Source organism: Thermoascus crustaceus (genome assembly GCF_041956765.1).
Source record: "Thermoascus crustaceus strain CBS 181.67 unplaced genomic scaffold VTN00scaffold_3, whole genome shotgun sequence".
Taxonomy (NCBI): domain Eukaryota; kingdom Fungi; phylum Ascomycota; class Eurotiomycetes; order Eurotiales; family Thermoascaceae; genus Thermoascus; species Thermoascus crustaceus.
In genome coordinates, this window is record NW_027192529.1 from 2,771,317 (window position 1) to 2,795,654 (window position 24,338).

The 24,338-nt window shown below is 50.2% G+C and overlaps 7 protein-coding genes across 7 annotated transcripts; 6 read left to right on the forward strand and 1 right to left on the reverse strand.

Annotated features, from left to right (window-relative positions):
• Positions 1 to 792: 792 nt before the first annotated feature.
• VTN00DRAFT_6192 (uncharacterized protein) lies at positions 793 to 1,738 on the forward strand (the record flags this gene model as incomplete). Its single annotated transcript, XM_069432801.1, has 3 exons — positions 793 to 900; positions 1,004 to 1,250; positions 1,326 to 1,738. 3 exons carry the CDS (start codon positions 793 to 795, stop codon positions 1,736 to 1,738), a joined length of 768 nt encoding a protein of 255 aa, XP_069288624.1.
• Positions 1,739 to 2,255: 517 nt separating this feature from the next.
• VTN00DRAFT_6193 (uncharacterized protein) lies at positions 2,256 to 4,393 on the forward strand (the record flags this gene model as incomplete). The annotated part of the gene is made up of 4 exons (XM_069432802.1): positions 2,256 to 2,414; positions 2,482 to 2,657; positions 2,716 to 2,814; positions 2,866 to 4,393. 4 exons carry the CDS (start codon positions 2,256 to 2,258, stop codon positions 4,391 to 4,393), a joined length of 1,962 nt encoding a protein of 653 aa, XP_069288625.1.
• A 467-nt stretch (positions 4,394 to 4,860) lies between these two features.
• VTN00DRAFT_6194 (uncharacterized protein) lies at positions 4,861 to 7,227 on the reverse strand (the record flags this gene model as incomplete). The annotated part of the gene is made up of 10 exons (XM_069432803.1): positions 4,861 to 5,546; positions 5,650 to 5,701; positions 5,772 to 5,846; positions 5,914 to 6,004; positions 6,063 to 6,225; positions 6,283 to 6,391; positions 6,456 to 6,611; positions 6,673 to 6,776; positions 6,827 to 6,881; positions 6,994 to 7,227. The coding sequence occupies 10 exons, from the start codon at positions 7,225 to 7,227 to the stop codon at positions 4,861 to 4,863; spliced, it is 1,725 nt and encodes a 574-aa protein (XP_069288626.1).
• Positions 7,228 to 10,037: 2,810 nt separating this feature from the next.
• Positions 10,038 to 15,561, forward strand: VTN00DRAFT_6195 (uncharacterized protein; the record flags this gene model as incomplete). The annotated part of the gene is made up of 12 exons (XM_069432804.1): positions 10,038 to 10,391; positions 10,442 to 10,617; positions 10,667 to 10,889; positions 10,940 to 11,412; positions 11,466 to 11,758; positions 11,805 to 12,336; positions 12,383 to 12,827; positions 12,883 to 14,578; positions 14,675 to 15,131; positions 15,188 to 15,229; positions 15,280 to 15,462; positions 15,522 to 15,561. 12 exons carry the CDS (start codon positions 10,038 to 10,040, stop codon positions 15,559 to 15,561), a joined length of 4,914 nt encoding a protein of 1,637 aa, XP_069288627.1.
• A 112-nt stretch (positions 15,562 to 15,673) lies between these two features.
• On the forward strand, positions 15,674 to 19,792 carry VTN00DRAFT_6196 (uncharacterized protein; the record flags this gene model as incomplete). The annotated part of the gene is made up of 10 exons (XM_069432805.1): positions 15,674 to 16,453; positions 16,504 to 16,674; positions 16,731 to 16,881; positions 16,938 to 16,996; positions 17,051 to 17,239; positions 17,303 to 17,663; positions 17,736 to 17,959; positions 18,555 to 18,809; positions 18,990 to 19,644; positions 19,710 to 19,792. The coding sequence occupies 10 exons, from the start codon at positions 15,674 to 15,676 to the stop codon at positions 19,790 to 19,792; spliced, it is 2,928 nt and encodes a 975-aa protein (XP_069288628.1).
• Positions 19,793 to 20,908: 1,116 nt separating this feature from the next.
• Positions 20,909 to 21,268, forward strand: VTN00DRAFT_6197 (uncharacterized protein; the record flags this gene model as incomplete). Its single annotated transcript, XM_069432806.1, has 1 exon — positions 20,909 to 21,268. The coding sequence occupies one exon, from the start codon at positions 20,909 to 20,911 to the stop codon at positions 21,266 to 21,268; it is 360 nt and encodes a 119-aa protein (XP_069288629.1).
• A 633-nt stretch (positions 21,269 to 21,901) lies between these two features.
• On the forward strand, positions 21,902 to 23,833 carry VTN00DRAFT_6198 (uncharacterized protein; the record flags this gene model as incomplete). Its single annotated transcript, XM_069432807.1, has 1 exon — positions 21,902 to 23,833. One exon carries the CDS (start codon positions 21,902 to 21,904, stop codon positions 23,831 to 23,833), a length of 1,932 nt encoding a protein of 643 aa, XP_069288630.1.
• Positions 23,834 to 24,338: the final 505 nt, after the last annotated feature.

A 24,338-nucleotide genomic window follows, 5' to 3' on the forward strand; every position in this document is an offset into this window, starting at 1 on the left:
TACAAATAAATTTTGTATTTTGCGACAGAGAATTGGTTAGGATATATTTTAATATATGAAACATTATATTCTGAGGCTCAGAAATATCATCTGTTTCGAGGTAAAGACAAGTCAAATTTACGAAAACTTAGGTCCATTGGAACTGTACAAAAGCATTTGGAATTGTTGTATTTTCTACGATAATATTATTCTTCTATAATACTAGTATAGAGTATGAGGCTTTTATCCTAGATATACAAGGATAAGGGGTTGCTTTGAAGGGTGAAGTTTTAAGAAAAAAGGGTCATCTTTATGGCGGGAGAACTCAACTTTAAGAGACATATACTAAAAGTAAAATGCATATAGAAATAATCTTTAGGCAATTCTCTATTTATATCTATATTTTAATAGAATGGTCATAATATAATTATGTTGAGAAAATGAGCCACGAAATATGCTAGTCTCGCGGAGAACGGGGTCGACGAAGACGACCTACTACTGGCGTTACAATGCGACCAGAGGGGGGTCTCGGCTACTGTGAACATAGGTCTTCGGCCTAGAAAGCCCTAATTTCCATTCTGGGTGAAGGCGGTGAAGGTGGGCAGCGGCGGCGAGGTCGAGGGAGCATCGGAACTTTTTTCTCAGCTGTTGATCGTGGATGACCTCTCTTGGGCCGTCCTCGCCTTGGGTTCTTTGTTCGCTTCAGCTCGCTTGCAGAGCCCAGGACGGTCGACCAGGGAGTAAGAGCGATTTGCCTCGCCAGTCCTGTCGCTTCCCGTTATCTGCCTACTGTGACACCCCAGCCGATAAGCCATGTCGCGATTCGCTGCGAAGAAGGGCAAGAGGCTCCCCGGTGCGGAGTTCACCTGGGACACTGAAGGAGGCGGGGAACCCGATACCGCTCCCACCCCCCTTTTCCCGGTATGTCGATGTCATCGACCTTTGTTCCCCAGGGCTGCGAAAGCGAACATCTACCAGCGGCCGCTTCAGGGAGCTCTCGAAGCTGACAATCATGGTGTCGCAGAAATACAATGTACCCCACGCGAAGAAGCTGAACCCGCGCGAGCAATCGCAAGTCGATCGCTACCGGGCGCTGAGGGAGATGATCCATGACGGACCTTACTACACTGTCCTCGATGTCGCTGCCTCGGCAGCCAAGAAGGGTAGCGCTGCACGTGCACAGTTTGATCCTTTCTACGGAATGCCATCCTACGCTGAGAGATATCAGAAGAAGAGGAGGACACTTCCGACGCTTTCAGGGCGGCCTTATGGTGAGTTCATTCTTGACAGCTCTGCCATGAGCTCCTTTGCCTGATCGGCGATTCTAACATTAGCTCCCGTTTCAGTCTTGAAATTCTTCCCGCAGGAGCTTTGGCAGACCGTTCAACCGAATTACAAGCCCGAGAATGTCTTGGATGGCTACGGACCCCTCAAAGCGCGCCCGGGTATCAAGCGCGGTTTCGAGGACGAGGAAGAGGAGGATGACGAGGAGCTGGCAAAGCGCCGTAGAATGGACGAGCACGACGATGAAGATGAGGTTGAGGGTGAAGAACGCAGAAAGAGGGATGAGGATGAGGAGGGTCCTCTGGACGAGGAAGAAGAGCAAGAGGAGGACATTGTTGACGATGATTTTTCCGAAGACGATGAAGAGATGGGCGGTGACTACAACGCGGAGCAGTACTTCGATGCTGGCGATGATGATGCGAATGAGGATGGGTTTGCGGACGGAGGAGTTGGTGGTGACGAGGACACGTTTTAGAGCCTTTTCTCTCTTCTATGATACCCCTATTCGGTGCCCTGGTCTGTTTGTCTGCGTCATGCATGTTGTTTGCGGTATTCAATGCGAAGGGAAAAGCAGTGCAACGTTTAAATGGATTGCCGTTTATTCATGCGATTTCGCACATTATATCAGCTAATTACAATTGTTGTTTTCTGAGTTCATAGATGAATAAGCGTCGGCTTATAAGTTAACTAAGTTAGTTAACTAGTTAGTTAATCAATATTACATAACAGACCACTCTCCTTATCATGCCTTTCAGTTTCATCCAAGCACTAGGCACATGTTCGACGGATATAAATGAAGCATTATCTCGAGAAGACCTTCGTAGACGCATCTACTTGGTACCTGGCTCCAAAGGTCTAGATCTCTCGCTGCAGCATATAACGTGACGTCATCCCGAAGCGTGCCCCTCGCGAAAGAAAGAAAAGCATTTCTCGAACGCCGCAGACGCCCCGCGCACGCGATACCCTAGACAGCCAGCGAATCCTCGCGCAGAATGAGTGCCGATGGAGATCAGCAGCATGCAGAAAGATCGGCCGTCGTTCTCTATGGCTCGGAGACGGGCAACGCGCAGGAGGTGGCCGAGGAGCTGGGCCGCATGGCCGAGAGACTGCATTTCGTGACTCACGTGTCGGAGCTGAATGCCGTCAAAGCGGTACGACCAGCTGCCAAGTCAAAACACTATTGGTGTACTCCGGTCCAGTGCTGATGTTCGAGCGCAGGAGTCTCTCTCGTCCTACACGTTGACCATCATCGTCGTGTCGACCACCGGTCAGGGTGACTTCCCTGCCAATGCTAGGTCGTTCTGGAAGTCTCTCCTCCTGAAGAGGCTCCCGCCCGATTTCCTGAAGGGTGTGAACTTTATACTGTTTGGTTTGGGAGATAGTTCCTATCCGAAGTATATCTCTCTCGCGGCCCCCTCCACACGGTGGCGGCAGAGGAGGCTGACCGGACAGGTTCAATTTTGCTTCGCGGAAGTTGTATAAGAGGTTGCTCCAACTGGGGGCGAACGAGGTTTATAATTGTGGAGAAGCGGATCAGCGACATCCGGAAGGGTACGCATCTTTTCGGAATAAATGTGATCATGTGTATTGACAATTTCCTAGGCTTGAAGGCACCTTTTTCCCATGGTCTGAAACTCTCCGGAAGCGTCTGTTGGACAAATACCCTCTACCACCCGGGCAACAGCCGATACCGGATGATGTCCAACTTCCCCCGAAATGGGTTCTGGAAGAGCGGGATGAACCTACAGTTCCGTCAGAGCCTGAGCCCGTCTTGCATGAAGCTGGCCACTTCGACAAAGGCGCAGACAAATATCCGGCCCACTGGCGTGTAGACCACGACACACGTCCCCTTCCCAATACCATCACAGCCACTCTGACGGAGAATAAGCGTCTCACACCACCAAAGCATTGGCAGGATGTGCGACACATATGCTTGACTGTCCCTGAACAAATACCCTACGCGCCAGGTGATATGATCTCCATCCTGCCCAAGAATTTTGCAAGTGACGTCGAGGAGTTGATAGACATGATGGGCTGGGAGGAGCACGCAGATAAGCCCATCAAATTTGCTGCTGGTGAGGGTCTTCGCAGCAAGAAAGATATCCCACCGCCTCCGATACCGTACCTGGCTGATTACCCGCACTTGACCCTCCGCACCCTTCTTACCGACTACCTGGACATCCGAGCGATACCCCCGCGATCTTTCTTTTTATCCATTTCCCATTATGCCACAGACGACTACCAGAAGGAGCGGTTACTGGAGTTTCTGGACCCGCAGTACATAGATGAACTGTGGGACTACACGACCAGACCTAGGCGGAGTATCCTAGAAGTACTGCAGGAGTTCAACAGCGTCAAGATCCCCTGGCAACATGCACTCTCGGTCCTCCCCATTTTCCGAGGACGACAGTTCAGTATCGCCAGCGGCGGGGAACTGAAACGGACTCCGGACGGGAAGACGAAATTCGAGCTCCTCATCGCCATCGTCAAATACCAGACCGTTATCAAGCGGATCCGCGAGGGCGTCTGCACGCGGTACCTCGCGGTCCTCCGCCCCGGAAGCACCCTCCGTGTCCAGCTCCAGAAGGGCGGTCTCAACCCGACCCTTCAGCAACTCACCGGCTCGTCTGTCCTGATCGGCCCCGGAACGGGCATCGCCCCCCTCCGATCCATGATCTGGGAAAAGGCCGCCCTCGCAAAAGCCTACCGCGCGAAACACCCCGGCTCCGAACCCCCCATCGGCCCAACTGTCCTCCTCTTCGGCGCACGCAACCGCAACGCAGACTACTTCTACGAAGAAGAATGGCGCCAGCTCGCCGAGTCCAAGGTCATCGACCTGACGGTCCTGACCGCGTTTTCGCGCGACCAGCGCTTGAAGATCTACGTCCAGGACCGCATCCGCGAGAACTACCCGCTCTTCTTCAACCTGCTGCACGAGCAGAACGGGTCCGTGTATATCTGTGGTTCTTCGGGACGGATGCCGCAGGCGCTGCGGGAGGCGCTGATCGAGGCGTTTCAGCACCCGTATAAGGGCCAGGAGGGGGCGGTGGATCGGTACAGTAGGCAGGATGCGGAGAAATATTTGATGGAGATGGAGAAGGTCGGGAGGTATAAGCAGGAGACGTGGTGATCTGTCTAATGGATGGATGATTTGGAGGTTGCTAGTGTAGATAGATAAAGAGAGATAGATATTATCTATTTGCTTTTCCTCTTGTTCTGTTCCTTGTTTATAGTTTTTGTTTTTGATTGTATGTGTGCATATGCGTGCAGTCATCACACTAGGTTGAATGACTGAAAATAGAGCAGTTATTAGTTTGGATCACTGCACCACGTCGACTTGGGAGATGCAGCTCGGCACCATCGACCTTCCTATGCAAGATTGCATCCTTGAAAAAGTATTTACATTTTTCCTTTCTTCCCTTATGTTTGACGACGTTTATTCCCGTTCTGTTAGTTGTGAGATATTGATATTTAGAAATAAAACGTTACTATTCCATTACTCATGCTCGAGATCTCAGAAGACGTAAATGTCCATTAAAAATAAATGAACAAATAAAGGACTAGACGAAGAAAAAAAATTAATCCAGCTTCCCATCATCAGAACAACACCTCTGAGACAAACAACACAGCCAATACCGATCCCAGCCCCAGACTGATGGTCAAAAACCGTGCCCCCGTCCCGACGAGGATCACCGCAGCAGCAGCAGCGCCCCTCGCCGTCGGCGTCGCAGTCACCGGTTTCGTGGACGTGCTCTTGGGCGGCTTCCCGTCCAACTTGTGACCGCAGAGCCCGGACATCTCTAGACTCTCGGTCGGATAGAACACCCTCGGCCCACCATCGTCCGCCAGACTCACGATCAGGTTTCCTGATTGTTTGTCGGTGAGGAACGTCCTGCAGGATAGGACCTCGGTCAGGTTCTGTCCCGGTGTGAAGTCCGTGCCGTCCGCGGAGAGGAGCACGGTCGTCTCGGCGTTTCCGTCCGGGTGTGATCCCAGGTTTGATAGTACGGTGATTACCTGGTTCCCCTTGAAGCCTTTCCGGAGCACGAGGACGTGGGGAGACTCGTGGATCGGGAGCGTGATGTAGGTGAGGTAGTCGCGGAGTGCTTCGGAGCGGTTGGTGAATCGGGTCCCGTTGACTGCGGCGTGGGCGCGGAGGCGGTTCAGGGACTGGATGAGCGAGGGGAGGGGGGTGGTGTCGTTTTTGTAGCCGGTGGTCCAGAGGGCTTCCCGGTCCAGGGGGTTGGAGGAGCCGGAGAAGTGTTGTTCTTGGCCGTAGTAGACTATTATTTTTTATCTCATGGTGGTTAAATAATTGATTGATATGAGGTTAATTGTCTTTTTCGATTGGGGTGCTGTCCTGCTGGGAGATAAGGTGAGACTTACGAACTGGGATACCGTCTCCAAGGAGATTGTAGGTGATGATGTTCCGGGCCAACTGGAGATGACAGGGTTAGACGTTATTCCTATATATGGTAGCCAGATGGAAAAGTAGGGATTGGACAAACAGATAGATCTCCCGTATAAGAGGCAAAACGAGGAACGTCTTGATTCTCTGTAAATGTTCCTAACACGAAAATGTCCTGTTGTAGATGCCGGAGTTAGTCAATGATTTAATCGCACAGTGAGATGCATAATTGGCAGGGTTACCCTGCACTTGTTCTTCATAGCCCTCATTCCTTGCACTAAATTATGCATGCTGCCAGTTGTGCTGTTGAAGGCGGCTGTGAGGCGATAATACCTGGTACCAGAAGTGAGTCACAGAGTACAGGTTTCTGCGGTAGAGTTTTATTACGAACATAGGATAGTTCAAGACCCCGTCCATACTATTTTGAAGGGGACACAGGGATGTAGCATTGTCAGTAATTCCTTCCCCGAGACAGAAAACGCCAGCGGCACGGTTGAACCCAGACCAGAAATCCTCGTTGACGTTGAAAATGCTGTCCAGACGTAGGCCGTCAACTGCGCAGAGGATATCAGAACTACATGGCAACTGTCATTAAATGCTATGACACTTACTTGAATAATTAGATACCAGCTGGTTTACCCAGGTGTATAGCATTGACGACACTGTGCTGTCTTCCGTTCTCAAGTCGGGAAGTGATACAACGGTGTCGCCGAGCCAGCACTAAAGAAGACCGATATTAGCAAAGACAGCAAGAATTCCAGACTCTTTTACAGGGCTCACCAACCTGTTTGACGCATGTCTGATTCAGTGGATCGTCTGAAAGCAACCGGAATGGGTGATAGTAACCTCCGTTATCAAAGGGTTTCAATTTGCTATAATCTACAGTATTTCCGTTACCCGCCCAAGCAAGGTTGTTGGCGACCACGTCGACCATCAGGTACTGCAGCCCTTAGCCTACATTTAGGGAGATTGGCGAGATATGTGGCGGGGCTTGTGCGTACCATTCCACGCGAATGGAGCTCATGGGAGAGATCCTCGAGATCATCGCGCGTACCGAACCTCGGGTTGATCGCGTAAAGATCCTGTTGCCAGTATCCATGGTATGCTAAGCGAGGGTCAGAATTACTATTCCTAGAGGCATGAAAATAGAAGCACCTGATAAGTCAGAGGTGACCTCCTGAATAGGGTATGTAACTGGTGATATCCAGATCTGCAGATCGTGCAAGTGTTAGTCTGTTGGTGATGATAGCATAACATGCACCGGACCACGAGGTATTCCTACGGAGCAATGTCTGAAAGTCAGGAGAAAAGGAAATGCTTACTGCCGAAAATCCAAGATCTTGAATATAATCTAGCTTCTCAATAATACCTCTGAAAGTACCTCCACAGTATAGACCCTTTGCAGGATCGCATGGAGCGTTAGTGGAGCCATTTGAGAGAGCAAAGCGGTCCGTCACTATCTGGTATATGGACCTTGATTTCCATTCGTCTCTAGAGGCCGCTTGAATGGTGGGTATCCAGGTCGTAAAGACCAGTATTATCTTCCAGACTTCCATGGAGCTGATCGAAGAGAAATCCTAATTGCCAGAGAGAAACAATTTTGTGGGCGCTGGCCGTCGCATCACCAGTCAAAATCGAAAAAAATATGTCTTGCGCTTCTTGAAACTCGGATTGAAAGGAAATACACAGTGTCCAAGAAAAGGACTGGTCATCAAGGTAGCACATAGAGATCTTGATCATGAAAGCAAATCATGCAGAGACCGATACCTTGTCAAACCTCTATTTTAGAAAGTCCGATGCGAGGAAGTAGCAATATATTTGGAAGCGAACGGAAAGACTGCACGTTTCAAATAGCTCAGCAGAGAACCGTTCCAAGAAGAAAATGCTGGTGAAGTATAGATAAGGCGGCGGCAAGTGTGCTGTGCAATAGCGCTATTCTCATTTATACCGGTGGCACGGTAGATTTTCAGCCCTTCAAGCTGCGCAAAATGGCGCAGACCCTGTAGAGCCAGGCAGGACAAGCGTTATAGGGGAAGGCCGTCTAGCTCTAGATTACTTCGTAACCATATGATGCGAGCTATATCACGATGACACCGGCTCATCTCATCGGAGCTATGACGACAGGATGTTAGCAAGTGTAGAACGGACAGGATACAGGACAGAAGCTCCACAGACACCGAAAATTTTCGAAATAATATCTGGCCTTGTGTTTCCATTTCAATATTGTAGCCTGCTTTGAAAGGCTCACATCCTCACAAAGCAGCTGCTGTTTTGCCGCAGGACCCACCAGTGGCTGAGCCCATGATAATATTCTTTGTATGCTCGGTCACAGAAAAATAACACACAGAATACTGAGTTAGCCTAGGACGGACCAGTACGGAAGGCCATGACTGGCGATTGTGGTCCATCGACCACTTGCGAATGGTAGGGATCTCCATGGATTCGAGCCCCCCGGGGAAGCCAGGACCAGGAACCGAGCAGAACCTGGGCCGTATCCTCGTCAATATAGACTTCGCACTAAATGCATCCCTATTCTTGTATGTATTGTCAATGAGTTTTCGCAATGTCGAAGTAATGGGTTGTGCCACGAATTTAATTGGAAATTTGGGAAACGAACAACTCGGTCGCTGTCCGCGAGCCCTAAGTCAGAGCTCTCTTTCCCGACCGACCTATCCAACTCCGATGCGGCCATCTAGCCTGCTAGTTACAGATCGCCTGTTGGAACACTTGGTAACTAATAGATCATAGCAGCACGCCGGCCAGTGATGGAGGTCGAGTGGTTGAAGGTTCACGCTTCTCCGGACCCCCGGTCTTGCCGTCCCGATCCTCCCGACGTCAGCTCTTAACAAATCCCTTCAACGTCCGCACTTCCCGACGCTCGTCAGTCCACCAGCTTCCAGATGTCTTCCAGCCTACCACGTCCCTTCTGCGTTGGTTGTGTCCAGAGACCAGATGATCTAGCCCTCGAGTGCCTTCTGTTCCATCTGGATGGTTTCTGTACGGAGTACACGGCGTGACAGTACTCTCTACGGTTCATTTTTTTCCACCACGTGTTAATCCTGCACACCACTCTTGAAATTCTTAATTATGGGTTATCCATTGGTTAATGTAATTTCCTCAGTCTCTTTGTTGATGTATACTGCTCTCTACTTCTAGTCATTGGCTCTCCAACCCCGTGAGAGATTCGAGGTTCGAGGTTCTGGAAAATTATGAAATTGCTTCCATTTCCAGGAACCCTATGGTTTTCTATTCAAGATCTCGTATTTCCACGCCAGACTTGATTCTTAGGCATACATCGAGAGCCAGTAGCAGATATCAGTGCATTTTGATTGGCAGGGAGTTCTTATGTTCGACGCTCAGCGGTTTTGTAGACCCTTATGCGGCGATGGGTGCTACGTCGTTTACAAGGTTGAGATTCGTATATCTCATACCATACACATTGTCTCCTTTTGGAAGAGACCTATTCTATGTCAATCTGGCAATCTACCAGGTTATTTTCGTGACTCGTTGAATGTTTTCTAACCGCATTCGATCTCTGCTGAATTTCCTGGAAATGGAAGGAATCAAAGGTCGAATCGCTGTGGACAAGCCCAGAGCCACAAAGACACAGTTGTATCTTCTAACACGTCCTGGAAAAGGGAGTCTCAGTATACAGCCTACTTGTTCATCCCCATATCAGATCTGCCTTCTAGTATGTCTTCGCTTATCGGTCTAGCCGCGATTCCGCTGTTGTTGCTTTTCATGTCTCCCGGTGTCTGGTATGGGGAAAGCTTATTTCTAACCACTTCTTAAAGTCCTCTTACATTCCGGGAGCACGGTTATGAGAGATGGTGCATTGACCCCCTACTTTTCTAGCAGTGTGCCGGCTAATTTCGCTGCAAGTGACGGACCGCAGAGAAACTGGGCCTGACTGCAGATAGTCCTCAGATATAACTTTCTCTAGCACATTGACAGTACTCCACAGGTTCCGAAGATAGTCTGGGGCCTAATAGCTCTGTGTGGACTGTCATATCTTTCTTTTCTTAGTTGGTGTCGCCTTGTTTTCTCCCTCATATACAATAAAACTAGAATCCTTTCATTCTGTGCCAATCTTCTCCTCATTTCTTCAGCTCATTCCGGTATTCTGAGCGGACTCAGAGACCGTTATCCTCCATTTACTTTTCGGAGAAGCTTTCAGCCGCAACCTACTTCGCGCGGGGCGAAGAGAACAGAGCTCTGTGACGCTCTGGCAGCTCTCGTATGACCGCCACTGTTACTTACTCCGGCAGGATCGGGCCTTTCCTACGATTCTGAGAGCCTTTTGTCGGATTCCTTATTTGGTTGACCTTCGTCATCCGATGCTTCCCTACGGGGAGGATAGAGCGCAATGCGACTCTCCCAGCCGTTGAAAAAATCCTTCCTATTACTGACTACAACAGTATCTGCTCTTCGTTACGATCCTGACCAAGTCGGTTTCAATCTTAACGAAAATGAAACTGCCACAGACCCCATGGATTACTGGGGCCAGTGGGAGGACCACACATATCATCCATCTCCAGAAAATTGGCGAATGCCGTTCTATACGCTTTTCCTTGACAGATTCGTGAACGGTGACCCTTTAAACGATGACGCGAACGGCACGCAGTTTGAACATGATATGCTGTCCAACCAATTCCGGCATGGAGGGGATGTTAAGGGTCTCATTGACAGTCTTGACTACATACAAGGCATGGGGGTGAAGGTGGGCTCGCTTCCTTGAGGAAAATATAGGGTCGATGTTAACCTATGCAGGCAATCTATATCGCCGGTATGCCGCATATCAGTGACCCGTGGTCATCAGACGCCTACTCTCCACTCGACTTGACCCTTTTAGATCGACATTTTGGTAATATCAACGATTGGCGCGCTATGATTTCTGAAGTTCATCGGCGAGGAATGTATATAGTACTGGAGAACACCATGGCGACGTGAGTAGATACAGGATCAATCTTGAAAACTAGAGCTGACGAGTCACAGAATGGGGAACCTCATTGGTTTTAGAGGGTTTCTAAATATTTCGGCACCTATCAATCCTTACGAATACGACTATGTATGGAAAGGGACGCGTCGTTACCACGACTTTCAACCTGGGAATGACTGGATTGATAAATGCGAGTACCCACGGTTTTGGGACGACCTGGGAAAAGGCATCACGAATACTACAATGGTAGATGGATGTCGAGACAGCGAATTCGATCAGGTACCCATGAAACCCTTCTTTGTACAGAACTTCTTCTAACAGCATCCTAGTATGGGGAGATCGCTTCTTTCGGAAACTACGCTGAGTGGGAGCGACAGATAGCCAAGTTCGCATTTGTGCAGGATCGACTCAGAGAATGGCGGAGCGATGTGAGGCAGAAGATTGAGCGTTTCTCTTGCATCACTATCTCCATGCTCGACATTGATGGATTTCGTATCGATAAGGCCATCCAAGTTACCCTCGATGCGCATGGTGAATGGTCAGATTATATCCGTCATTGCGCACGTCGCTTTGGAAAGGAGAACTTTTACATTCCCGGTGAAGTCGTGTCAGGAAACGCTTTTGGCGCACTTTACCTTGGCCGCGGTCGACAGACTAACCAGACAGTTCCAAATATGACAGATGCGGTTACCATGACAAATAAATCTCTGCCAGACATGCATATAAGAGCCCCTGAAAAGGCAGCACTAGACGGTGCCGCATTCCACTATACCGTATATCGAGCTCTAACGAGATTTCTTGGGTAAGTGCGTTATTCGAGATTATGAATGACTTCGTTGCTAACATCGCCTCCAGTCTGGATGGCACATTCGAAGCTGAGGGGGATCTCGCAACCAATTTCGTCGAGTTGTGGAATGGCTTGGTTGAGACGAATGATATGGTGAACGCGAACACTGGTAAATTTGATCCAAGACATCTGTACGGTACCTCTAACCAGGATGTTTTCCGGTGGCCGTCGATCAAAAATGGAACAGAGAAACAGGTTCTGGCGCTTTACATAATTTCTTTACTGATGCCTGGAACACCTATCCTCATCTGGGGTGAGGAGCAAGCCTTCTACATGCTCGACAATACAAATGCGAACTACGGTAAGTCTCTTTTCAACGGCATTCCTTCTCTCCTAATTATTTACAGTATTTGGTCGCTCTCCAATGTCTTCTGCCCAGGCATGGCAACTCCACGGCTGTTACAAGGTTGGCTCAGTGAAGTATCACGATTTTCCCATTGACAGCGCAATGTACGGCTGCATGGATGATAGTATTAGCTTGGATCACCGAGATCCCGCTCATCCCGTCCGTGGCCTTATCAAAATAATGTTCGAAATGCGACAGAATTATCCAGTGTTGAACGATGGATACTACTTGCAACAACTGTCCAACCAGACTTATGACATATATCTTCCGGGGAGCAATGGAACTCGAACGGAAACTGGAATGTGGAGTGTACTTCGATCTCGGTTCGCGGGCGTGCAGAACTTTACAGGGATCGGCCAGGGAGACCAGAGCGTCTGGCTAGTTTACCAGAACGATAATCATACTGTCAGCTACAAATTTAACTGCTCGGACAAAGACGCCTTGATCTCTCCATTCGATGAAGGGACAACGGTAAAAAATCTTCTTCCACCATTCGACGAGTATACTCTGCAAAAGAGCTCAACAAGATTGGGGTGAGTGCTTCGGTTCGAAACCTCCACTCTTTGCTGACTTTACCAGGCTTGAAGGATCTGAGAATTGGAACGGCTGTCTTTCGGAACTAAAGCTACCCGCTTGGGGATTTAAAGCTTTTGTTCCAAAACACAAGTTTGTAGCACCTTCGCCGTTTATAACGAAATTTACGCCTGGCCATGACTGGCGCATCCTGTCAAAAACAAGAACTGGCGAAAGAATCCAGATTGGTTTTCAATTTTCACAGGAGATGGATTGTGAAAGCATTACCAATTCACTCTCCATTACGTCGATCGCTCTTGATAACCAAACCGCTGAGTTCGATAGGAGTAGCGTCTCGTGTGGCTCCATTCAGGAGACTGAAGTGGCGTCCTTTCCGGGCGCACTTACCAGCGTATATAACTACTCGATTATGTTGAATAATGTCTTCCACGGCGTTCACGAGATAGTTGTCAACAACGTCAGCAACAAGAATGGGAATAGTAGGACAAACGTAAGTAGCATCAACCTCTCAGTTCATCGACTCATGCCATCTAACCATGTTGCAGTCTGTGGATCGTTTCATGTTGCGCATAGGATTCATGGATAATCCAATTGTTTGGCCGAAACGAGCCAACTACAGTAGGGCCCTCCTTTATGAAGACCCCTCGAGGAATGGGACACTCTGGGTCGCTCACAAAGCTCCTGGTGCGCAAAAGTGGCGCTATACTCTCGATTTCGGATCCTCCTACAGCGATTGGATGCCATACAAAGGCGGCAATGAGCCCATTCCTCCCAAAAACTGGACAGGAGCGAAATCCCAAGCCTGGGACGGAGACCACATAATGGTACAATACTGGAACAAAATAACCGGTAGCAGCGACCATTTCCAGCACGGTGACACTGGTCGCGATAGTCTTCCCCCAAGGCGATTTCCCCACTTCTGGGTCCAGGGCTCTTTCAATCAATTTGGATACGACTCCGGGTACAGGAGCCAAATGAAGATGAATAACAAGAATGGGCAATGGGAATACGACTTTATGGCAGAGTGGCCTGCTCAGCTTCAACTAAACGCTTGGGGAGTGAACCCTGACGGCCGGCCTGACCAGACACAGGTCTATGGGGATATTGATGGAGACGGTATTCTGGACCGCATTCCACCAATGTCATTGCTCACCAATTTTATCAATGTTCCTAATCCTCCTCCATCTCCCCATGTGGCGTATAGGCTATCTTTGGATGATGGTAGCCTCCGTTTCTATGCTACCCCAGTCGGATCGTGGCGGGCCCAACTGGCTATATTTCTGCTACTAGGTTTAATACCACTCGTCACCGCCATAGCTGCTGTCTGGATGTACCTCAAGGCATTCTATCAGATTAAGTTCAATATGTTCGGTATTTCTGAGAAGAAGCCAATCCTTCCCCTTTCGATTCGCAACCGCTTCCAGAGCCTCTACGACACCAGATCCTCCAACAGCCTAGGATCGGAATCAAAAGGCTTTCTTCGATGGCCTCCGATTCTATTACCTATTGCCAAGCTCTTGAATCACTCATCAGCAGCAGTACCTGGCAAACAGGCTCTGAACGCTGACGCAGGTGATATCCGGAGGACTGTTCTTATTGCTACGATGGAGTATGACATCGAGGATTGGGGTATCAAAATTAAGATCGGTGGCCTGGGAGTAATGTCACAGCTCATGGGCAAGAATCTGGGTCATCAGAACCTAATATGGGTCGTGCCTTGTGTCGGAGGCATCGACTACCCTGAAGATCAAAGGGCAGATCCGATGGAAGTTATCATTTTTGGAAATGCCTTCCAGATCCAAGTCCAGTACCATGTGTTACGCAATATCACATACGTCCTTCTCGATGCACCTGTTTTCAGAGCCCAATCCAAGTCTGAACCCTATCCTGCTAGGATGGATGATCTTGATTCTGCCATCTACTATTCTGCCTGGAACTCCTGCATCGCGGAGGCAATAAAGAGATTCCCTGTTGATCTTTACCACATCAACGATTACCACGGTGCTGTGGCGCCGTTACATTTGCTGCCAAGGACAATACCGTGCTGCCTGTCTCTTCACAATGCTGAGTTCCAGGGACTCTGGCCCATGAGGACTGCAAAAGAACGTGATGAGGTCTGTCAAGTTTTTAATATTGATCCAAAGATTGTCAAGAAATATGTTCAGTTTGGGGATGTGTTTAATCTTCTCCATGCGGCAGCTAGCTATCTGCACATACATCAAAATGGATTTGGAGCAGTTGGTGTGTCCAGAAAATATGGGAAGCGATCATACGCAAGATATCCTATCTTTTGGGGTCTTAAAGAAATTGGATCTCTCCAGAATCCTGACCCTACAGATACCGGTGATTGGACGAAGTCTGAACGTAATGAAGACGCTCGGGTGGATCCTAACATCGAAGCTGGTAGGACAATTCTGAGGCGGCAGGCACAGCAATGGGCTGGACTGGACCAAGACCCCAATGCAGAGCTGTTCGTCTTTGTTGGTCGCTGGTCAATGCAAAAAGGGATTGATCTTATCGCTGATGTTTTCCCTTCAATTCTGGATGACGATCCGAATGTCCAACTCATCTGCGTTGGACCGGTTATCGACTTGTACGGGCGGTTTGCCGCAATTAAGCTTAACAGGATGATGGAACTCTATCCAGGGAGGGTGTTCTCGAAGCCAGAGTTCACTACACTTCCTCCTTTTATTTTTAGCGGTGCTGAATTTTCACTTATACCTTCACGAGATGAACCATTCGGTCTAGTGGCTGTTGAATTTGGGCGCAAGGGGGCTCTTGGTGTCGGCTCGCGGTGAGTATCCAGATGGAACACTTATTCTAGGCTACATAACTTCTAACTTCATGCAGCGTGGGGGGCCTGGGACAGATGCCCGGATGGTGGTATACTATGTAAGCCGCTCTACATTGCCAACTAGCCTAGGCATGCTAACAGACTTCAGTGAATCTATGACCACAAAGCACTTGATCTATCAGTTCAAGCTGGCAATCCATGATGCTCTCTCTTCTAAAACTGAGACACGTGCAATCATGCGTGCTCGATCGGCTAAGCAACGTTTTCCTGTCGTACAGTGGGTACAAGATCTCGAGACTCTACAGTCAACAGCAATCAAGAAGCATAAGAGGTATTCTCGGCGTAGATATCGATTTCATTGGATACCGCCGTTCTATTCTAGAACCTCAGCGTCACCATCGGCTACTACTCCAAGCAGCCCACGAACTAGTGAGGCACAGACTTCAGGACCTGAAACAGTATCTCAAGATATGTCATCCCCTTTTGGGAGCAGAACCGGGCCTGGTCATACCAGGCGTCACCCGAGCCAAAGGAACAGTTCAATGACCACAGGAGGCCGCACCTCTGGGGTTGAAGAGTCTTCGGATAACGAAAGCAACATTTTCTCTGCCTACGGTGATCAACAAGTCGGTCTGGCTCAGTCACTGGCTATAAATCGAACACTTGAAGAGCCAGGAGATGGGAGAATACACATAGGCTTAGATGATAGTTCTGAGCAGGATGTTCCGCCCGCTTTTCTGAGGGACGGGATGGTTAATTCGCGGCCAGACACTCCAACAGTCCTATCGTCTGGCATGAGCACTTCCACTGCCGTTTGGACAGAAGACGGTCTACCAAGCCCTCCTATCTCTACTCAGAACCGAGACTCGGCAGCCATGAGCCTTCTAAGTATCGACAGTGTTGTAAAAGAAAAGCAAGATTATAACCTCCAGAAAGTGAGCCCCTTCTTCACCGACTCTAACAATGAATATGCCAAGAACTTTGAGAGGAAACTTCAGAATCTTAATGGAAAGAATTCTGAAGATCAATTGTGCATTGAAGAATATCTTTCCAAGAGTGAGAAAGATTGGTTCAACCGATACCGCGATGTTAAGCTGGGAAGGTCGCCTCTGGGGGGCACACCCGTCTCATCAGTCTTTCGATTGAAGATGAGCCACAGTAACAGCCCGCCGCGAACGCCATCTCGCATGGACTCACCCCCAGATGAGAGACCTCCGGATCAGTTTCTTCTTCCCAAGGATTACGTCCCTCCTTCTGGTTTGAGGCGCTTTCTCCTCCGACGAATTGGTGACTGGCCGTTGTATTCAATTTTACTGGGCTTCGTAAGTTGGAAATAATTCCGATTATTGATCGTCAGCTGACATTGCACTAGGGCCAAATAATTGCGGCCAATTCGTACCAGATCACGTTGCTAAATGGTGAGATTGGTCAGCCTGCTGTAAAGCTCTACATTGTGGCTACCATCTACCTCATCTCGTCAATCATATGGTGGACGGTATTCCGTTTGCTCAAATCTATATACGTTTTATCTCTCCCATTTATTGTACGCTCCAGGCGTCATTTGACTAGATAATGGTCATATTAGCTAACGTTCAATAGTTCTATGGCTCTGCGTTCATCTTTGTTGGATTCTCGCCCCTTGTACGCGCCAGTCTTGGTAGAGCGTGGATGCAGAACGTGGCAACAGGCTTGTACGCTTTTGCTTCCTCAACTGGCTCAATATTCTTCGCCCTTAATTTCGGAGATGAAGGTAAGAACAATTTATCACGATAATAAGTTTTTTTCCTTCGCTAATTATTCAAATAGGTGGTGCGCCTATCACCTCCTGGGCCTTTCGAGCATGTGTAATCCAAGGAACTCAACAGGTATATGTAACGTTCCTTTGGTATTGGGGAAGCTCTATGGCTGCTGCTTCGCAGGCAGGTTCCACTAAGACCAGTCTGGCGGATTCGAACCCTCGCCTTCTAATAGGAATTGGATTGGGTATCGCGTTTTTTCTGTGGACGATTGGCGCCCTGATCTTCCTCGGATTACCTGAGTACTATCGACAAGCTCCTGGTAAAGTTCCAGCATTTTACCGGACGCTGTTGCGCCGAAAGATCGTCTTGGTATGTTTGATGCACTACGTTGGTCTAGGTATTCAAGATATTTATGACACTGACTGCTCGTAGTGGTTTTTCTATGCCGTATTCATACAGAATTACTTCCTTTCGGCTCCGTACGGACGGAATTGGTTATACCTCTGGTCAAGCAAACATGCAAAGACCTGGCACATCGTCCTCCTCGTCTTGCTTTTTTTCATTGTGATCTGGGCAGCGTGTCTTTGGGGTTTCAGTATCCTCTCCAAACGACATGCATGGTTCATTCCGATATTTGCCAGCGGTCTAGGGGCACCTCGGTGGTGTCAGATGCTCTGGTCCACGTCAAATGTTGGAGTATATGTTCCATGGGCAGGCGGGCCACTTGCCAGTGCCCTTGTTGGGCGGGTGCTCTGGCTCTGGCTTGGCCTTCTGGATTCCATTCAAGGCGTTGGTAGGTTTTGATCTTTGTCGCAATCTGAATTGAATTGCATACCATAGAGCCCACAACGCTGACCTTAAACAGGATTTGGCATGATCCTTCTCAACACTCTAACTCGATTCCATATCACTTTCACACTTCTGGCCGCTCAGGTCATTGGATCTATTAGCACAATCCTCGCGCGCGCTACCGCACCTGACAAGGTGGGCCCAGGCGATGTTTTCCCCAACTTCGCATCGGAAGTCGCACATGGACTAACCAAGGGGTCGTTTTGGGTCTGTCTTATCTTCCTCCTATCCATCAACGTTGTATGCTTGATGTTCTTCCGAAAAGAACAACTGCAGAAACCTTAAATATAGTCAAAAGTCTATTGTAAATAGTTGGCGGGACCACCTGCCTTGGAGACGTGAGATCGACGTATCTGTGAATTTTTGCATAGGTACATTTCTTTCCTATATGTGCTTACTTATCTGGCTAATCATCCGGTTGCTCTCTACTTTGCGCTTGGTCCGTGTTTCTGTTTGCATTTCAACGGTCTCTCAAAGTGATGTTATCCGGCATGGCATGGGTCCCGACGGGCTTATCCTCTCTTTCTTCTCCAGGGATTCAAAACTGGTTTTACTTGATTTCATTTATAGAACATATCGGATGTGTTTTGAGTGCGCTACTATATAATCTCTGCTTGGCATTCAACTTAGCATAGAGGCGTTACATCATCGTGGATAAACATTGAATGCAGGCAACGTGTCAGTGCAGAAAGAAGAGGAGGGTACTTGGAAGTGGATAGACTGTATAATATTTAATTACTTAATTATTAGTTTCAATACCATTCTCTGCGCCCTTAAGGGTCTCGTAGTATCATGGTGCTGCTACCCCGCGGGCGGAAAACCTCGGCTGTGACAGACTCCCGATCCCGAGGAGGGTAGAAACGGAACACGCGACATCGGACAACTCTCCGGCGAGGCACAGAGCTCGTCCCGCCAAAGTCGTCAACCCCAGACTGACCAGCGCTGCACACCCTTCTCCGGATTCCCATCACCCGTCTTTCCTGGTCCATTGCATTCGGGTATTGGTGTGTATTTTTTGGATTCCGCGCTCTTCAGAATGGCCAGCGGCTTGCGGATATTGGTGCCCGTCAAACGGGTGATCGACTACGCGGTGAGTCTCTCAGTTTCTCCCTCCTAGCCTGCTCCGATCGGGTGACGCAGAGGTGCGTCTGTTGTCGATTGCGATCTTACGGTCGTCTGCTCTACGAGATTATGCGCTGCTCTTTCGATGCAGATCAGATCTATTTAGCGATTTGCAAGCTGACTCAACCTACCCCGCTGCGCTCACCAGATCAAACCCCGAATCAACAAGACTCAGACCGGTGTCGAGACCGCGGGCGTTAAGCACTCCCTCAACCCGTTTGATGAGCTCTCCATCGAGGAGGCAGTCCGCCTCCGCGAGCGTAAGGGCCCTCTGAAGGTCGACAACATCCTCGCCCTGTCCGCCGGCGGGCCCAAGTGCGCCGACACGCTCCGCACCGCTATGGCCATGGGTGCGGACCGGGCGTTCCACATTGATGTACCCGAGGCGAAGTCGGATGACGGCGGCCTGGAGCCATTGACTGTCGCGAAGCTGCTCCAGGGCGTTGTCAAGTCGGAGGACATCAACCTAGTCCTGCTGGGCAAGCAGGCCATCGACGGCGACCAGGGCCAGACGGGACAGATGCTTGCCGGCCTGCTGGGCTGGCCGCAGGCGACCCAGGCCAGCAAGGTCGAGATCAAGGACGAGAACGGCACCATTGAGGTGACGCGCGAGGTCGACGGCGGTGTCGAGACGCTGCGGACCAAGCTGCCCATCGTCATCACGACCGATCTGCGGTTGAACGAGCCGCGGTATGCCAGCCTTCCCAACATCATGAAGGCGAAGAAGAAGCCATTAGAGAAGAAGACGCTGGCCGACTTTGGCGTTGAGGACAAGAGACGGCTGAAGACCTTGAAGGTTACCGGTACGTATCTCCCCGTTCAGTGTCTCTGCTCTGACTGCATGGATGAGAGGCTAACTGGCCTACAGAGCCGCCAGCACGACAGGGAGGAGGCAAGGTCGAGAATGTCGACGGCCTCATTTCCAAGCTGAAGGAGCTTGGTGCTCTGTGAGCTATTGAATTTTACCCTGCGACGAGTTCTGTGATCTTATGCCATCGTTTCTTGTTAGACTCCTTCAGGGGACCAGATGCGACTTCCTGGTCTGTACACGAGTTGAAGCATATACATATCCTTGTTACTAGTTTGATAGTTGGGCCCCAACGCTGCGCACGGGGGTAGAAGTGGTTAAAATGCAACGTCGCAAGACACGGCCTTTATGCCAAATTAGATGTCCGTCTAGTCCATAGTGCAGCCCCTCCTTCCAGCCTGCCGGAACATTTATTATGTACAGGTGTGTGGGCCGTAGGATGTGGCTGAAATCCCATGATGCGCCCCCTTCGTGCTCTCGGGTCTCGCCTAAGGAGAGTGTTGAGATCTCTCCAGAGTCTCCACAAATCTTTAGACTGGCCGCCCTTTTGGGACCTTCACCATCAGCGATAACTTTTAAGCCTCTGTAACGATCCCAATTGTCCCCTGCTGACCGCCTTCCTTTTCTTCCAGGGCCCTCTTTTAGCCGAAGGCGATAGCTAAGCAAGGGAAGCAAAGCAGAAAGACAACAGAAACACAAAAAGGCGAAGATGGATGGAAACGTCAATATTAAGATCAACAGCATGAATCTGATATCCCTACCACGCGGTTTCTGCACTCCGCCTGCACAAGACACTAGGCGAGTAGGATGCACACAATAAGAGACTAGATGGCGGGTCGATGGGCTCGATAGTCAGTTAGCAGCCCGTACTAGGCGAGCCAGCCCTGGGAGCGGATCCGCGATTCTGGGGATATCTGCAGATCGCGGTTGGTGCTGTCTCTCTCGCTCTCCAACGATCGACAGACATCAGATCGGCCGATGACAGCTGTCGTGGTGATTGGGGAGGCGCAGCACACCATCTATTTGTGTTTCGTATATTAACTAGGAATGTACTGTGTTTTAGGCATGGACGGTCCGACGCGCGCGCGTGTCAGGGGTAACTTATTATTTTCTTAATTCAAATTTTCTGCATTTATTGCCGGGCCGGTGCTTTGGTCACTGGGTGGACATTTCGCCGTGGCCGATATGAGGTGTCATACCGTGTCACATTGGCACGATCGCTCTTCCCAAGCTGGTGGTTCAAAGGCTACACATGATGGATGATGGGAAGAGGAGAAGACGAGCAGAGAGATACTGGCAGTATTTCCGCAGGAGAGGTCGTGCAGCGCCATGACCCATCCCTCGCGGTCCGGACGCCACATGGGACAAGAAATAAGGCAGTCCTGGATAATATAATCGAGATCGATCGAGACTCGGCTGTGGCCCGGATGGCTCCGTCCTCTGACAAGCGCCTCCACCTCGCGCTCCACTCGAGATGCGCGACAGACCAGTCGAGGCGGCTGTCAGCGAGCGATGACATCGATCCTTCGGGTCCCCGTCTTGCTCATCGCCTGTCAAAGCTGCGAAAGCTGTCGGGCGCCACGCGGGCGGTGGTCCAAAAGCCTGACCCTTCCGGCTGAGCCGTAGGCCCTCTTCCTTTCCCAGGGCTGGTTCCTGTCGACCCCGGATATCATCCTGATCTTCTCCGATGATTTCAAATGCAACTCTGGAGGGGCACTAGTTGCTGAGTGATCCCTTGGCCCTGCGCAACTATATTATCCAGTCCGCTGGGAACGGGCTCGAGCAGGCTGTCTCGAGTCCTCTCGGATGTTTCTCAACTCTATTTGACGAGAACTCTTTTCATCTTTCTTTTGTTTTCTGGTTCTCACATCCTGCGTCTGGCATCAATTCCATTGATTGTTCTTTGGACTATTGCCCACGCTGCAGCTCCCGGAGAGGGGTGGGTTACCTGAAGCAAGGCGTGCTGCCGTTGCCCGAGCTTCTGCGAGTGCATTCCTCGCCTGCATTCACATCTGCAGATCATCGACTCGAGCAGGAAAACGATTGCCCTGGGGTTGCATTCCCTCTTGACACGGAAAGTCCTGGCTCCTGGGTCGCGCATGCTTCGCTGTTCCCCTTGCAATTCGCTTTGCTTGGGGAGCCAGCCACCTGCTCTGCTCTAGAAGAATCCGTCGTCAGCCACCTTACTACTATTCTGCCATTGATTTGACCTCCTACAGTTTCCGTCCGACGAGGACCCCGTCCCAGTCACGATGCCCCAACAGACAAAGTGGGAGAAGACCCTAGGGTATTCGAAGAAGGGCTTCGACAAGGCATGGCACACCCTCGACAAGCTCGGGGCTCCCGTCAACCGCCTCTCGAACCGGGTCGGCGCGGAGGCGTTTTGGCCCATGTCACTCGACAAGGAGAGTGACAAAGCTGCCCGGATTCTACGAAGCTTTTGCAAGGATGGCTTCTATACCGACATCGCCGAGCCTGAGAACAGGGACAATGGGAAGATCGATCGTCCGCAGGGGAAACAGAGGGTGCTGAAGAAGATCCCTACGGAGGTCATCAAGCGCGCGAAGGGCCTGGCTATCTTCACGACAATGCGGACGGGTCTCTGGGTGAGTGGCTCTGGTGGAAGCGGTGTCTTGCTCGCTAGGATCCCTGAGACAGGCGAGTGGAGTCCACCGTCGGGTATCATGCTTCACACGGCTGGTCTGGGGTTCCTGGTAGGTGTCGATATCTACGACTGCGTCGTGGTCATCAATACCTATGAGGCTCTGGAGGGGTTTAAGAAGATCCGATGTACCCTGGGAGGTGAGATCAGCGCAACGGCAGGCCCTGTCGGAGTGGGCGGCATCCTCGAGACGGAGGTCCACAAGCGGCAAGCGCCCATCTGGACATACATGAAAAGCAGGGGGTTCTACGCCGGTGTCCAGGTGGACGGAACAGTTATCATCGAGCGGACAGATGAGAATGAGCGGTTCTACGGCGAGAGAATATCCGTCAGCGATATCCTGGCTGGCAAGGCCAGGAACCCGCCCTCGTCGCTGAAGATGCTCATGCAAACCATCAAGGCCGCACAGGGCGACACGGATGTAGATGAAAATCTACTCCCGCCGCCGGGTGAAACTCCTAGCGACGTTGAACTGGCGACCCACGATGGTACTTTCGGAATTCCCGCCAGCGACGATCCGGATCCATACGGAGTCAAGGCATTGGAAGCAGAAGGCCTCTTTATTCGGGAGGCAGGGACGAAGGCCAGACCTAGTCATGAAGTCTTTGAATTCCGCCCCAGTCCGTCAAGTCCGATATACAGCAGCTTCTCCCGGCGCAGTGTCGATAGCTCACAGCGGAACAGCTGGCGAGGTAGCTTGCAGAGCTACACGAGCATCGACAAGGGTACGCAGACGGAGGACCGGCCCACGACAGCCGGAACCTCAGTGAGCAGGGCCTCCTCATCTAGGAGTATCAAGGACGCCACCAGCTCGCCTGAGCAAAGCCCCTGGGAGGCTCGGAATGGTCATATCAGAACCAATGGATACCATGAGCGTCTCCGGGATGACTATGAGATCCACGACCCCAGGACTGCTAAGGCCAGAAAGCATGACAGTATAAGAAGCGCACCTGCTGCGATTGAAGATCAGACGACCCTGTCCGAATCGAGACGCACGTCGCCAACCTTCACCCGTGCACGACTGGTGACCATCCCGAAGCGCACTCCTCCAGCACTCCCGCCACGCAATCCGGAGCGCAAGCCTGACTCCCGCTCTGGCTCCAGCTCCTCGACGAGCTCGGTGATTCTTCCATCTCCGACTGCACTCTCCCATCCGGAAGCCACGATATCCGAAGAACCTAGCCATGATGAGCAGACCACTAACGGAGTCTCGGACGACATCGATAAAGAATTTGAAGCCAAAATCGATGCCATCGTTGACAAGTTCGTGCATGGAGCAGGAGGCTCCGAGGAAGCGCTGAACGGCCACACTGCGTCGAACCGTGACGAGAAAGACGAGTTCCACTCCATGCCAAGCTCCCCCGAGTCAGAGAGGGAGGATCCCCTCTCCATCCCCGGAGAGAAGGAAACTCGAGATGAAAACGACACCAAGGAGGAGACCAAGAGTGTAAAGAGTGTGAAAAGCGTGAAAAGTATCGCAGAGGTTGAACCTGAACCCAAAGTCGTTGCGGGGCAGGCATGATGAATTACGACACTGCATACTGCAGACATTCCCTTTCTTCATTCTTCTCTTTTTTTCAATGCTCTCATACCTGCTATTAGCATCATCGTTTTTTATGGTTCCATGCCACATCTTCCGTCAGCTGTACAATCTTTTTGACACCTCTTTTTGTTTTATTTCTCAGCGCCGGGGTACTTTGGGGTCAAATGGGTTCTTTTTTAAAAAGAAAAGAAAAAAAAAGCCAATTACATGATTCAGTCATCCAGTGCAATAGGTGCAGCAATTGTTTATTTTGCTTTTTCTATGTGGGAGGCTAGCGATTTATGGGTGGGGAAGAGGGGGAAGTGTGTCACGGCGTACATACCATTTACTGTACACCATAGCGTTCTCAAATGCGGTTCGGTTTGATTTCATCGTTGCTTTTGCCTGCTTACTTTTGTATTCCAATTGAGTAGGATTGGTCTTCAAATATTGAATCGAGTAGGAAGACACATATATTGGTGTTATCTTGACTTTTCAGGCTTTG